The sequence below is a fragment of the Tripterygium wilfordii genome, chromosome 2 (genome assembly GCF_013401445.1).
Source record: "Tripterygium wilfordii isolate XIE 37 chromosome 2, ASM1340144v1, whole genome shotgun sequence".
NCBI classification, from domain to species: Eukaryota; Viridiplantae; Streptophyta; class Magnoliopsida; order Celastrales; family Celastraceae; genus Tripterygium; species Tripterygium wilfordii.
Genome location: NC_052233.1, coordinates 10,656,618 through 10,670,603, shown reverse-complemented (window position 1 = coordinate 10,670,603; position 13,986 = coordinate 10,656,618). Strand labels below are relative to the sequence as shown.

At 36.3% G+C, this 13,986-nt stretch overlaps 3 protein-coding genes across 11 annotated transcripts; all 3 read left to right on the top strand.

Annotated features, from left to right (window-relative positions):
* Positions 1-503, top strand: LOC120005375. Its single transcript, XM_038854980.1, has one exon. The coding sequence runs from the start codon at positions 7-9 to the stop codon at positions 415-417; it is 411 nt and encodes a 136-aa protein (XP_038710908.1). The 5' UTR covers positions 1-6; the 3' UTR covers positions 418-503.
* A 510-nt stretch (positions 504-1,013) lies between these two features.
* Positions 1,014-7,081, top strand: LOC120005139 (two-component response regulator ARR10-like). Of its 4 annotated transcripts, XM_038854621.1 has the most exons (9): positions 1,014-1,148; positions 1,571-1,784; positions 3,101-3,214; positions 4,563-4,715; positions 4,809-5,582; positions 5,711-5,787; positions 5,951-6,110; positions 6,228-6,763; positions 6,854-7,081. In XM_038854621.1, exons 2-8 carry the CDS (start codon positions 1,724-1,726, stop codon positions 6,734-6,736), a joined length of 1,848 nt encoding a protein of 615 aa, XP_038710549.1. In that variant the 5' UTR covers positions 1,014-1,148; positions 1,571-1,723; the 3' UTR covers positions 6,737-6,763; positions 6,854-7,081. The 4 variants fall into 4 exon arrangements, with proteins under 4 accessions (XP_038710549.1, XP_038710558.1, XP_038710541.1 ...); XM_038854630.1 differs by having other exon boundaries at positions 6,252-7,081; XM_038854613.1 differs by having other exon boundaries at positions 6,228-7,081.
* Positions 7,082-7,822: 741 nt separating this feature from the next.
* Positions 7,823-13,803, top strand: LOC120011827. Of its 6 annotated transcripts, none has more exons than XM_038862989.1 (8): positions 7,823-8,030; positions 8,203-8,279; positions 10,517-10,529; positions 11,401-11,550; positions 11,659-12,432; positions 12,551-12,627; positions 12,942-13,131; positions 13,231-13,803. In XM_038862989.1, the coding sequence occupies exons 2-8, from the start codon at positions 8,232-8,234 to the stop codon at positions 13,596-13,598; spliced, it is 1,620 nt and encodes a 539-aa protein (XP_038718917.1). In that variant the 5' UTR covers positions 7,823-8,030; positions 8,203-8,231; the 3' UTR covers positions 13,599-13,803. The 6 variants fall into 6 exon arrangements, with proteins under 6 accessions (XP_038718917.1, XP_038718902.1, XP_038718911.1 ...); XM_038862974.1 differs by having other exon boundaries at positions 8,136-8,279; XM_038862983.1 differs by having other exon boundaries at positions 7,823-8,053.
* The last annotated feature ends 183 nt before the right edge of the window (positions 13,804-13,986 follow it).

Below are 13,986 nucleotides of genomic sequence, written 5' to 3'. Positions count from 1 at the left end.
ACAAAAATGGAGATCCCATGTTATGACAACTTGAAGAGGTACTGGAGAAGAAGACAATACCAGAGACTGATCAACAACAGAAGAAAGATTAAAGTTGTAAGGCTTGGAGGAAGAGGAGGAGGAGGAGGTCCTTCCAGTGGTGGCCGGAGTAGGAGAATAAGAATATTAATCCCAAAGTTGAGACTAAAATCTCTATCACCCATCAAGCTTTTGGCCAGACTTCATGATGCTTATATCGATATGATGATTCGGTTCGCGGTCAGCTCCAACAATACAAAATTGTTTGCAGGGAGTAAGGTTGCCAGAAATAGTCAGCAAGTTTCAATGGTGTCTAGTGGTGAGCAGGTTGATACTAAATTTGTTATGGAAATCTATAAGAGGTTAGCTCCTTCTATGCCTGAAGTCAGAGCCTTTTGAACAAAAATTGTGCAATCAACTTTGCTCCTCCCCCCCCCCCTTCTTCTCCTTTATGTATACCAATATGTGTTGAGAATGTAAAAAAATATATATCCATTGTAATGTCATTTCTTCAGTAAATCATTCTGATGCACAATTTTAAATTCTTGAGTCAATTTCAGATGATTGGGCCTGTGGATTTAAATCCTTTGAACATTTGAAAATAAGACAAGGTCAGTAAGTTCAACAGTTGCTGCCATGGTGACCGGATACGCTCCGACGCTGAAGTCAATTTTCTCTCCCAAGTAGTATTAGTCATTAGTAAAAACAACCATCCCTCCCTTATCTTCTTTGATTAAGAGGATTATGCCTTGTTGGTCTTCCTTGATTTCTTTATTTGTTGCGAAGTGAAATAATTAATCATGCATAGTAACAAGAGTGGGCCGGTTGGCGGTGTCCAAAACTTGAAAAGCCCAACTGATACAGAAACAAGTCAGTGGCCCAGTTGAAGCAAAAAAGTAAGCCCACAGCCCATTCTGTGGCAAGACTCAAAACGCGTAACCATCCGTCGTTTAACACAAGTGAATAAAAATGTCCACAGAGGAGGGCGGTATTTTTTTTATTAGAGAAAATTGAAGATTTGTGAAGGAAGAGATTTCCTTTTCTGATAGTAAGACTCTATCAGTCCTAGTGGAGGGAGATCCTCTGCATCTTATTCGGGCTCTTCTTGTCCGGTAGTAAGACTCTATCAGGTAGTATTTTCAGATTAGCTCAGTTTATATCCAGCTTGGTAATAGTTGCAATGACATGCTGCTGGATGATGGTTAATTAACTTAATTGAACTAATTTTAGTGACGTTTGTGAATTGTTCATGCTTCGGCTTTGGTTATTACTACTGCAAACTGCGAATTTTGTGATTTGGGGAGTAGCATAGTTGTTTTTCCGTGTTAGTTCTAACTGTTTTGTTTTGCACACAATGTGTTCGATCATTTGTCTCTCTTAAGTGGCTATCACTATAGAATTTAAGTTCACAAAAGTCTACTGAAATCATAGGTCTGAATGAATGGAAACCCAGAGTCGGAGTCGTATGTCTGCTTTAATTCCCTCATCGCACTTGTTTTTTTTTGGGTCTGCTTGTGAACTTGGATCTTGATTTTTCTTTCGCCGTGGGCAGGGCTGTTGCAAATTTGTCTTCGACATTCTCGAATCTCGATCATATCAGTAGGCACGGCCGCACGGGCATGACGACAATGTACAATACGGGCCTAGCGTTTGGTGGGCCGTTGACTATGATAGCTGGTTGGCCTATAGTTGGCGGACTCTACTTATGGAGTCCAAAGTTGTGCGGCAAAGAATGGGCTTCTATTTGCTTCTTGGATTACAGGCCGGTACGCATTTCTCATTGGGCCCTATTTTTCATTGCAAGCAGATTTGTAGTGGGAAATTCTTGAGGGGTGGGGTTGACACGTGTCAAGCGAAAATGAAAATTGAATGGGGAGTTGGATATATTGGTAATGATAGGGATCCCAGCAATTGGTATCATAGGTATCCCAACCGTCGAGTTGTACGTACAAAATTTCATGTGCATCATGTGGGACATATGAAATCCACAAATCAACTTGGATCTATGCGTCCAATTCAACAACTCAGATAATTAGGATACCAATTGTTGTATCCATCACTTTTGTGGATATATAGTTGGACCTAAGGGTTGGGCGGGCTTTCTTTGGACATGGGACGTAAGCTTGAATGGGCCGGAGACTTTAGGCCCAATTAAAGTCCAACAGAGACGAAACTTATAATTTAAGGAAGATGACAATTGATTTCTTTGAGTGAAAATATGGTTATTATTAAGATAGATAAGTAACTCAAAAAGGAATTGAAGAATTTAATTTCCTTACCAACTAATTTTGAACATTTTAAGAAAGTTAGAAGTTACCAAAAAAAAAAAAACTATATTTAGAATTACCCAAGTAATTTTGCTAGACAAATTTAAAAATAACTATTTTGATAGCAAACCATAGATTCCAACTTCATTTAATAATTTTTTTATTAGGTTCAAAAGATAAAATATTACAGTAAATTGACAGTTTGGGATTTTTAACTGCGTTCCATGGTCTTAGAATTTAAAAAAAAAAAAAAAACCTTGCATGGATAAATAAAGAAAATATTACTCTTTTTATATAAAGAAAATAAATTATTTATTACCAATTATTGAACTAGGACAAATCTGACTCACTTTTATACCACGTGTCACAAAAATTATACTCAAATACGTCACGTACGTACATAAGAAGTAGGTACGTACTAGGGAATAGTTGACTCTTCTTTATTATTAATATAGTATATACTATAAAGTGGGTCCCACAAAAACAATTTGCCTTTTAAACAAGAGTTACTCGTCCTGGTCTCCCCCTGAAGAGCTGAGAGTCTCATCCAATTTATGCTTTTGCATTACATGCTCCTCTCTTCCTCTTAGATAATTTTGGGGTTATTTTGCTTGACTCTCACAGTCAAATCTCCATCTTTTGTCATTTTCTATCATAATTTCTCAGTTTGTTCTTTGATTCTCTTTGACTCTTCTATCAATCCCATTTGACTAAAGAATTAATTTTTATATACATGTGTTTTCACTGCTAACCATCATCTTCGATTCTCTCTTTCATTCTCTATCAATCTCTTGTTCCTTTGTTCGAAATGGAAGGTTTAGGTGAGTGTATCCCTTCCTTTGCTCGAGGTCTTGAGATTCTTGTGGTGGATCATGATATGATGTCTCTCATGAACATAGCATGGGTGCTCGAACAATTCGCTTTCAAAGGTAATTGAAAACTTCTCTATCTACTTAAATTGTTTATGTATGTATGGATGTATATATATGTATATATTTTATTGTTTGTGCGAAACCTATCAGTAGCTTAGTTGATGAAAGCTAGATTTACACAAATACTGAAAATATATTTTTTTTGTCCATTTATTGGTGAAAGATCGAGACTTTAACCTCTCCAAAAAACATAAGAATTTATGTTTATGTTATGGATCTTGTTTGAATAAAGGTCTTTTTTTTTTCTTCTTCATTTTGTGTTTTGATAAAATAAAAAAATTCTGTTGTTATTGATGATACTGATACTTGGCTGCATGATCTTTCACCATTCATGATTTACATGATCAAATATCTATTGTTTAATCTCCATCATATGTAAGTTTAATTTTTGAGGTACAGTTATGTTCAGATTTTGCATGCGTTGAAAAATTGAAATTATTCATCCTAAAGATCACAACCCAATTTGATTCTGTGTTTATGGATTTATAACTAACAACAACCCTCATTTGGAAGACAAATGAAATGCTATTATTTTACAAAAGGTTTGCAAAAGAGAGCATAAAAAAAAATTGATTTTGGAATATACTCGTGCATATGTAGTAGTATTTGTGTGAGCTCTAAATTTGGTTATGGGTAGTTGCAATCCAATTGAAGATTCAACATTTTGCATCATATCCGTTGATTGCGTTTTAGAGTGCGGGAATTACTTTAATAATTTGATTTTGAATTCATAAATTAATAAATATACGCATAAATTTTTTATTTGAATTCGAAAACTGCATTCCAATGATTATGTTCTATAATGTTGATTTGACAGTGAAAACCCTCAAATTTGAACTAAAGAAATAGGTTAGTACATGGTAACATTGTGAGTTCAAAAATCCTCGTCCCTTAAAAGTTATCGTAATTGGTCTCTTTTGAGCGCTTGTTTATCGAACACATGTTAACACTTAACACAATTAAATTTACTCTTAAAAGTAGGTTAAACGCTCTTTTTTTATTTTTTATTTTTTATCAGAACTATATTGTGGAATTTGTTGTCACTAGTATATTTGATTATAAAAGGCTTTTCAACGTTTCCTTATATCATATCAAGTTTTAAACCTTAAATCTAGAAATAATGTCTCAAACATGGAAATGTAGTATCATCAAATATTATATTACATTTATATGCCACTTCAATGTAAAATTTTATATTAGTGACAACTGATACCTCTGTTGCTTTTAGACTTATGATCTTATATATGCTAGCTAGCCATAATTCTGATTTACCTTTTTTTTATTGAAATTTGTTAAGAAATCTGTTTAGATAGTTTAACTTGCTGTTATGTCTTCTTTCTTTCAGTCACCACCACTGAAATGGGATCTGTTGCTTTGTCCATGATTGAAGCTGAAAGAAAAAGATCATTCAATCTGGTCATGGTTAATGTCCATATGATCGATATGAGCATCCTCGAATTTATTCAAATCCTGCTTAAGAAGAACATTACTGTTATCTGTAAGGTTCAGCTTTACATATTCTATTAATGACTACTAGTTATTAATTTCCATAGTCAGTACCAATACATACATGCTTTATCAAATTATGCAGTGACCACCACCCGTGCACATACCAAAATGGCTCTAAAAGGGTTAAAAGAAGGGGCATCATTTTTTTATGAGAAACCAGTGTGTTTGGATGAGCTTAGGTATGTTTGGCAGCATGTGTACAGGAGGAAAAGAAACTTAACAAAATTGGGCTCAAACAGCGGAGCTGTACAAGAAAAAAAGGGGAAACGGGGAAGGAAACCTAAGATTCTAACGTTGGAAGAGCCTAGTGGTTCAGCTAAGGTTCCAAAAAAGAGAGGTCGAAAACGAAAGAATAAAGAGACAGAGGTGGAAGTACTAGAAGTGGATGTAGAAGTAGTAGATTGTGGAGCTGGCCATCAAGAATTAGCTGATGATCCGAAGGGGAAGAGGAAGGTGTCTGAAGAGGAAGTCCAGATCATGAGTGGCAATGACTATCAGATTAAGAAAATTAGAGCAGAGACATTTAATGGAAGTGGAGACCTACTGGTGCTTAATGATCCGAAAGGGAAATCGAAGCAAGTTGAAGAAGTGAGACTGATTGAGGTCGGCGATGAGCCAAAAGAACCACCAAACTCTGGCATTGAACTGATAAACAAAGATAGCGAAAACAAAGACACAGAAGTTGGATTCGAGTGGGAGCAGATTATTTCCATGCCTGAATTAGCGAAGGAGGATGCAGAGAAAGATATGAGAGACAAGATTATGAGCATTGCTGGAGATAAAAAGAATCGCGTTGTTTGGACTAAAGAACTGCACTTGAAATTCACACAAGCTGTGAGCCTTCTGGGAGATGACAGTAATGCTCTTTCTCACAAAACAATCTCAACAATTTGCAGAATTACTATCACTGTAAGCTCTCTTTATTTCACATTACTTAAGGTGCTTATCTCTTGATTTTTGTTGTTTGCAATCCATTTTGAGCAGAAGCTGTTCCAAAAACAATACTAGAGATTATGAATGTTCCTCATTTGACTCATCGCCAAGTCGCAAGCCACCTTCAGGTTCTTTTCTGTCAAATCCTTGGATTCTTAGTATAAACTTAGCCCGGTATCTATTGCACAATATCAAGCTTGAATGCATTAGATATATGTTACTTTCCAGCAATGTTTAGTCTGCCTTATCATGGTATCAGATCACTTAATAACAACCATTGAATCTTTTCAGAAATATAAAAATCAAGTCAAGCAAATCGGCAACACTGCCACCCCCACTTCCCCAGCAGGACCTACATCATCCAGCTTAAATATTAGCACATTTCAACAAGCGCCAGAGATGAAGAATTTACAGGCACATGAGCAGAGCCAGGGAGGTTTGAATATTGGAGGTGACATAATACAGTCCCTGCCAAAGCCCAGTAACTTAGCTCTTATTATTCATATAACCTTGACATTCTATTTTTATGCATTTGATGGATTGCGTGTTTCTTCTCCTATGATTTCAGCACTATATAACTCTACTTTTCCAGACGCACTGTTCAGTTTTAACGAAAGGCTGAAGATGGCTTCCTCCTACATTAATGCACAAAATCAAAACCAACTGGTGTTGCCATTTCAAGGACTGGATACTCTGCCCAGAAATGTCTCTTCAGGAAACCAAGTTCAGTTGCCAATGCAAGGACTGGATGCTATACCTGGAAATGTCTCCTCGGGAAACCAACTGCTGATGCCAATTCCTCAAGCGGATGCTATGCCCATACAGGTCTCTCCAAAGGAACCCACAATTGCAGAGAAATATCTGATCAACTTCACTGAGGAGAACAAAGACTTACTGGCTACTAACGATCCAGTTGCTCCATCAGCCGGTCCAGGAAATCAGCATCAGCAGCGGCAATCCCTTGACGATTATTGTGATATTCTGAAAATTCTAGAAGAAGAACGTGACAAAAACAGGAGTTTAGATTCAGGGGAGATGGATAAATACTTGGAATGGCTGAACTCGGATTTGGTCTGAAATAGCTCGGTTCCTGATAGTCCTCTGGTAACTGCAAGTTGGTGTTCATTTCTTGACACAAAATCCATACATTTCAGTAACTTACAATTAGTCAGTTTTCTTCCATGTCGCTGGCAGGTACGTGGAGCATCGATTTCGATTCTTCCTTGAGCTGGCCTCCAATCTTTATACAAGATATAAGCTTTAGTTTCTTGCTAAATATGATGGAATAAATTAACTTTGATGAACTAATTTTCAGATGATATGCAACAATACATTTCCCATCCAATATTTTGTTGGTACTATCAGTTTATTTTGGATGGACCAAATTCATGGAATTAAAGGATATCCTCTATTCATAGCTAATTTGATTATTATATAGCTTTATCATACCAGCAATTGATTCCTCCATTGATCTTGAAGCAATGGACTTATTAACTACTCTCCTATCTCCATCTGTTGGAAGCTAAATTGTTGGGGGAAAAAAAAAACCTCAACCGGGAGAACTTTTTTTCTTTTCTCCCTGGCTTTGCTCCTTTACCAGTTACTCCCTGGCTTAGCTCCTTTACCTGGTAAACTACTAGAACAAAAGCCGCAAAGGCAGGGCCCTTCTTTGATGAGCAAGCCGGGAATGATCAATCTCTATGAGTGGTTTTTTTGTTAACCGAAAAGCACACTAAAAAACTTGTGCTTTTGAGATTCGATATGGTCTAAATTCGGATTGTCATATTTGGAGGAGTGGTAGCGTATATGAGTCACATAAATTTTGTCCGGATCCTAATTCTAATATAAATCAATTCATGTTTGATCAAGTAAGTACGTCTGAAATTAAATTCAAGTTAAAGTCCGAACATAAAAATATTTTATAAACACGTTATGTTGTTGGATCCGAAATCTCTTTTTTTTCCACCCCTAATGAAAGCCATGAGATTTGATTTTACCAAACGATTACTTAAAATACTTAATTACGCCAAAAAGTACAAAACCCAAGCTCTTCAATAAAAATAAATAATTTTAAGAATTTTTAAAATTAATAATCAAACCTAAAAAATAATAATAATAAAGGCATAAAAATAAATACACGGTCGCGCCTAGAACTCTAACAATTAAATTGGTGGTTATGATTCTTGGATGCATTCACTGCTTGGAAGAAACAATGCTATCAGATTACTTGGAAAGAATAAGGAATTTGAATAGCATGCTGATGAAGGCCGGTGATATTTTCCGGTGGCCTTTTGCTTGGCACAAACTTCTCCCGGAAGAAATTGTTACTGCAATCGATTCAAGATGGGGCGAGAGTTTCGCAGCCTTCAAGGTTCGTCGTGTGCACAAAAGCAGGTCAATTGCTTAGTTATTTGAAAGTTTAGTTTTTTCGTTCGTTCTTCTGCTCGTATGGCATTGATTATACTGCTCTTTCTAGGTTTATTGGAAGATATTCTGCGTGGGATTGATTGTGAATTGAACACGTAGTACTTGTTTTACAACAGAGGCAGAATAATGAGCTTGTAACAATTTGATGCCGGTGCTAGTTTGGGGGACCCGAGGAACTGATGTTGCTTTACAGGTTATTCTCATGAAATATGTTTTTTTCGCTTCTTTATGTGTGCGAGTGTGCGTTTAATCAGTTCAGCCAAGTTGAGAATTCATGCGACAGAGTGCTAGCTAACATATAGATGATATTCCCATTTAAGGATCCGCTAACGGATTCAGATTGTCCTCACCAGAGAAAGCTCATTCTGCTTTCAGGTTTAATCGATTTCTAATAATTTAACAGTTCTCCTTCTATGTTTTGTTAGTTAACTCTGTAAGCAGTAAGCAATGTTTGTTCTTATTTCTTCTCTTTTTAAAAAAAAAAAAAAAATCATTTACAACTAGCAGGTAATAAACCTACATTGGGATTTCATTTGGCACTGGTTGTCATTGCGAAGTGAAGAATCTTGAGTTTTATAGGAACACCATGAGCCTATCGGATTATTTGTTGGTTAAAACTGAAAAGAGGAAGAGCTATCCCTAAATGTAGCTTTATTTGCTGCTTGGTATTAGAAAAGGAAGCGAGGAAATGGAGTTACAAGACGAAAAATTTTGTTTTTTCTATCATGCAGCAGCTGAGTAACAAAAGTTTTATGCAGAAGATTCGGAATGGTTAGTATATGTGTCTTACATAAACAGCCAAAGGAATATTAGATTATCAAAAGAGGCACTTTGCTGGGCCATAGTATCACCTGTGCTACTGGGTATACTGTGTCACTGTAATTTAAAAAAAAAAAGGAAGCTAATTTCAAATGTTTGGGATAGGCTATCGGCAATACCTAGTCAAAAAAAAAGGAGTCACTCCACCTAGTGGATTTTCTCCTAGCTAGCACCTCATTCTTAGAAGTTGGTTATGTTATAATTTGAAGAATTTGAGTGAGATGAGAAGAAGCAAGTAGGGAGGAGAGGAAGAATATCAGAGAGAGGTTTGACCCAATCCACTTGAGGTATTGTCCTTTCTAGGCCAAGGCCCGCACTGTTTTGTCTTTTAAAAAGCGCCTCAAGTGTTATGATGGTGGGTCAAGCTTATAAACCACATCACTTGATTTTCACCAAGCGATGTGGGACTTTTGTAGTCTTAACAAGTCATATAGGATACCCAACATGGGACATTTATATGCAGTATGAGTTGGCAAACGACTCTTATTCCACATATCCGAAAAGCTTATGTTAATAGAAAGTTGAGTTGTTATTATTTCTATTTCTTACTCTAAGAAAAGGTACGTGTTACTTCCTTACCAAAAAAAAAAGAAAAAATGGAGCTCAAGGATGGCTGTGGAAATGGAGGCTACTTTCCAAATATTTTCACTCAGGTTAATGTTTATCCTTAAATTTGGGGTAAATGTTAACCTCGGAGTGGATAGGGTAAAAAGGGTTGACTATATAATGCTCTCCCCTTTTGTACCCCCACTAACCCATTCCCTCTCCTTTTTTTCCTCATAATTTTTCCTTTTTTGGTTATTTTGCTCACTTTATATGTTTTCTGAAACTATATTATGCATTTATAGGTATATAACCAAAACGTAATCTGTACAAATGTTACTTTCATATACCAAATATAATTAATTCATATGGGCTAATAATTACCCTCATAATTAACATTACAGTTTTACACTTTGGTTTTACTTCAAAAACAATAAACGTGGGTTTTTTATATCCTTAACTGTCATCAATAGTACACCTCATGCTTTCCACCAAAAACAAACAAATTATTAAGGAACATTATTATCTTTAGAAGGACAAAAGACATTTCAGGACAAATGACAGAGCTGTTTCTTGTTGTTTAGACGTTCTTATCCCTGTACGTATTGCCCGCAACTTCTATACTCCCACTTCTCATGTATATTAACTCCTGCAAATGTGATACTGAATTCACAAATGATTTTTTTCTTCCGTTCTATAGTTCTTTCCGTCTCAGCCAAATCTCTACCTTCTTCTCTCCTTGTTTGGTTTTCATCTTCACAACTAGGATATCATGTTGTTCTCCGATCTAGCGTCTCGTCTAAGTTCTCCATTTCACTAAAAATCTAAACAAGTCCTTTTTATTTGTATTATTATATTCGTTTCCGTTTCCTTCTTTTGTTTCTGGTTTCGTGCTTGGATTTAATCTTTTTCCTTTTCCCTTTACCCTTTCCTTCGTTCTACACTGAGATGGAAATTTTGAATGACACACTTAATGCTTGTGTTCCGGCCTTTGCTTGTGGTCTCCGTATACTTTTGGTGGATCATGATACCTCATCTCTTCTGATGGTTGCATCAATGCTTGAGCAGTACACATTCAAGGGTATGTAAGAACTGTTTTATCCTCTTGGGTAAAATAGATATTGATGTTTAAATTGATGATAATTGTTTTCTAAATTTGAGACATTTATCACTGATATGAGATTTGAGGCATTTATCACTAATATGAGAATATTTATTGTTAGAAATTTATGTATAAAATATTTTTTTGATTATAATGGATACATTATAGTAACTTGCTACATTATTTGTCGTCATTATGGGGTTCCAAAGCACAAGGGATTGAGTTTACCTTTTGGTGTCAATTGGGGTGTCCTTGGACTTTTTCTGCTCTCCGTAGTGCTTTGTTCAATTGTGAACTAATAATTCAATTGGATCCTCTGCCCCAATTGTTGTTTTGTTTTGATATTCTTGATTTATCCATTTAATTAGTATGGTTAGTTTTTTGCGAATTCAATATAATTTTTCTATTTTATTTTTTGATAAAATTTACGTGATTCATTTAAGGTTGACAGATTCAGCACAACCTTGTAGAACACATTGAGATTTATGTCCAGCCAGACTTTGTTAGATTTGCACAGTTGTAACCAAATTATACGCAGAGATACTGAAATTTAATTTGACCCGCCCCTACTAAGCATTCAACCTATCACAGATGATTCTTGAGTAATTTTAAAAAGTATGATTTGGGGTTTATGGTTCAGTGGATGAAAATCAGTTCCATTTTGGAATTTGGAAGTTAATTTCATGTATACCTTGTTGTTTTGCAAAAACAGTAGAGGACGTTACTGAAGTCAATACAAAAGTGATTATTCTGTACATATGGTGGAGACATCTTTTGAGGAACCGTTAATATTTTCTGTTCCTTTTCTGGGTGATGTCTCGAGCTAAATTTGTTGCGTGCCCTTTTTCAGTCACCACCACTGTAATGGCATCCACTGCTTTGACCATGATTCGAGAAAAGGATAGATCATTCAACCTTGTCATTGCTGACGTTTACATGAAGGATATGAACATCCTCCAATTTATGGGCATGGTGCTTAAGGAGAACATTCCTATAATATGTAAGCTCCAATATTATTTTAAGTATTTCATCGTTAATTTTCTTTTATAATCTCTTTATCAATCAGTAATACTAAAATCTGCCATGTTGTGCTTTTTTTATGGTGCAGTGATGACCTCTTCTAGTGCACGTGTTGATGTTGAAAAAGGGCTAGCTAAAGGGGCATCTTTTGTTTATGAGAAACCAATTTCTTTGGCTGATCTAAGGTATGTGTGGCAGCATGTTTACAGGAAGAGAAGTAATCCAGTTTTGAGATTGAGCTGTAGTAGTCAAGGATCAAATAGTAGAGCCAAAGGAGAGACGAACTTTGGAAACAAACCACAAGGCATAGCGTTCCATGAGTCTAGTTTTTCATCTAATGCTGCACTTAGAAATAATTTGCCTGCAACAACCACTGATCAAAACTGGACCAACAAGCAACTTGGGGACTTGGTTCTGCTTGGTGCTAGCAATCAACAAGTTATAACTGCCGATCTAAAGGGGAAGAGGAAGCTATTCGAATTAGAAGTCCTGGAGCGTGACATTGATCCCCGAAAGAAAAATAAGCAATTTGAAGCAGAAGCATACCATGGAAATAGACACCTACAAATGATTAATTATCCCTTTGACCCAAGCGTATACTCTATCAATGGACAGGTGAAGTCATTTGGTCGGGAAGAAGGGTTAATGAGAAGGAGACCAAATGATGACCAGGAAAGCCAAAACAAAGGCAAACAATTTAGAATGGACTTGGACCAAATTCCTTCCATGCTTGAAATTTCAGATGATGAGGATGAATTGAAAGACCAGGGAGGCAACACCTCTAAGAACAGGAAACGGGCTGTTTGGACTCGGGAACTGCACTTAAAATTTACAACAGCCCTGAGTCTGCTGGGTGATAAAAGTAACGTTCTCTCTCATACAAAACTCTACTGAACAACCATTGCCCAGAAGCTACTTATTTTTCATTATGCTTCACATTGCATAAGGTACTAATCTCTTAGATCTTTCTTCTTCATCAGAAGCTACTCCAAAAGCAATACTAAGCTTGATGAAGGTTCCTGAATTTAATCAACGCCAAATTGCCAGTCATCTTCAGGTTATTTGCAGTCTCATTCTATAAACCTTCTCATTGTCTTTTCTACTTAGTTTCAGTCTACTTGATCCGATTTTGTATACTATGTTATGGATGGACAGAGAGAATGTTTATTCTTTTTGTATCCATTTTTCTGTGTTCTTGGCATTCACTATACTAAGAAACTAATCAAACATGCTGCTCCTGATCATTTCGTTTCTATTCATAATTGATTAGTAGAATTCGTTCTCCATCAAGGAGGATATTGATTTGGCTTACCAGTAATATTAATTATGTCTTATCTTCGTATAAGATTAATTAACATATTTGCTTCTCAGAAATACAAAGCACAAGTGAAGCGGATATACGAGGCTGGCACCACCACCACCACCTTACAGTCAGCATGTGAATCAAAAACTGGAGTTCAAAAAGTGAGTACAGAGAAGAACAATTCACTAGCAAAAGAGCAAAGCCAGAGGGGTTCGGAAGTTGAAGGTGCTAAAACACGTCCACAACAGCAACCATTTGGTACTTTGTGTGATACTTGTCCTGTTATTTTTGTATCTGACTAAAAGTTCATGGACATGGATTGACCAGATTTTTACGCTGCTTCACTTATGATTTCAGGACATAACTCCAGGTTTCCAGAGGCAACACTTAGTTTTAATGAAAGGTTGAAGTTTGCTACTTCCTACATTAATGCAAAAATTCAAAACCAACTATTATTTCCAATTCAAGGCCAAAATGCTATGCTGGGAAGAAATCTCACTATTGCAGACAAATATATGAAAAACCTCCCTGTGGAGAACAAAGAATTACAAACTATTGAGGCTTCTGCTCCACCAGCCTTCGCAAAAAATCAGGAGATGTGTTGCATTGCTGATATCTTGAAAGCGCTGGAGGAAGATGTAGACAAAAGCGAAATCTTAGCTGGTCAACCAGATTCAGGTGACATTGATCGATTCTGTGAATGGCTGGAGAAAGATACACCATGAAACAGTTCAGATCCTGATATTACTCCTGCAGTGAGTCCAATTTTGAGAAACTGCAGCAAAATTAGCCTACCCCTTGTTCGATTTGAGAACGATGAACAATTTCGAAACTTTATGAAGTATGAACCATAATATGTTGTTATGCATCCAATGCTCACAACTCTGGTTATTAGTTTTTTCCTTTAAATATTTTTGTTTTTGAAGTGTTTTTTTTTCATCTCCCAGTATATCCCACAGATTTCTTATACTGAGAGATGAAAAATCTCTCCCTATATACTTCATACTACATGGTTTGGCGGAAGTTCACATGGTTTCCGTTGTATCATAGAAACATGAGTAAGTTGTAAGCCATCGATGTCTGATTTATAACATGGTATCGATGCGGAGACTT

Excerpts from the sequence above, each read along its gene's own strand:
- LOC120005375 (XM_038854980.1), top strand. The coding sequence starts at position 7 with ATGGAGATCCCATGTTATGACAACTTGAAGAGGTACTGGAGAAGAAGA.
- LOC120005139 (XM_038854621.1), top strand. The coding sequence starts at position 1,724 with ATGGAGTCCAAAGTTGTGCGGCAAAGAATGGGCTTCTATTTGCTTCTT. Across the intron at positions 3,215-4,562 it reads CGAACAATTCGCTTTCAAAG|TCACCACCACTGAAATGGGA; the intron begins GTAATTGAAAAC and ends TCTTTCTTTCAG. Across the intron at positions 4,716-4,808 it reads GAAGAACATTACTGTTATCT|TGACCACCACCCGTGCACAT; the intron begins GTAAGGTTCAGC and ends CAAATTATGCAG.
- LOC120011827 (XM_038862957.1), top strand. The coding sequence starts at position 10,397 with ATGGAAATTTTGAATGACACACTTAATGCTTGTGTTCCGGCCTTTGCT. Across the intron at positions 11,551-11,658 it reads GGAGAACATTCCTATAATAT|TGATGACCTCTTCTAGTGCA; the intron begins GTAAGCTCCAAT and ends TTTATGGTGCAG. Across the intron at positions 12,628-12,941 it reads AAATTGCCAGTCATCTTCAG|AAATACAAAGCACAAGTGAA; the intron begins GTTATTTGCAGT and ends TTTGCTTCTCAG.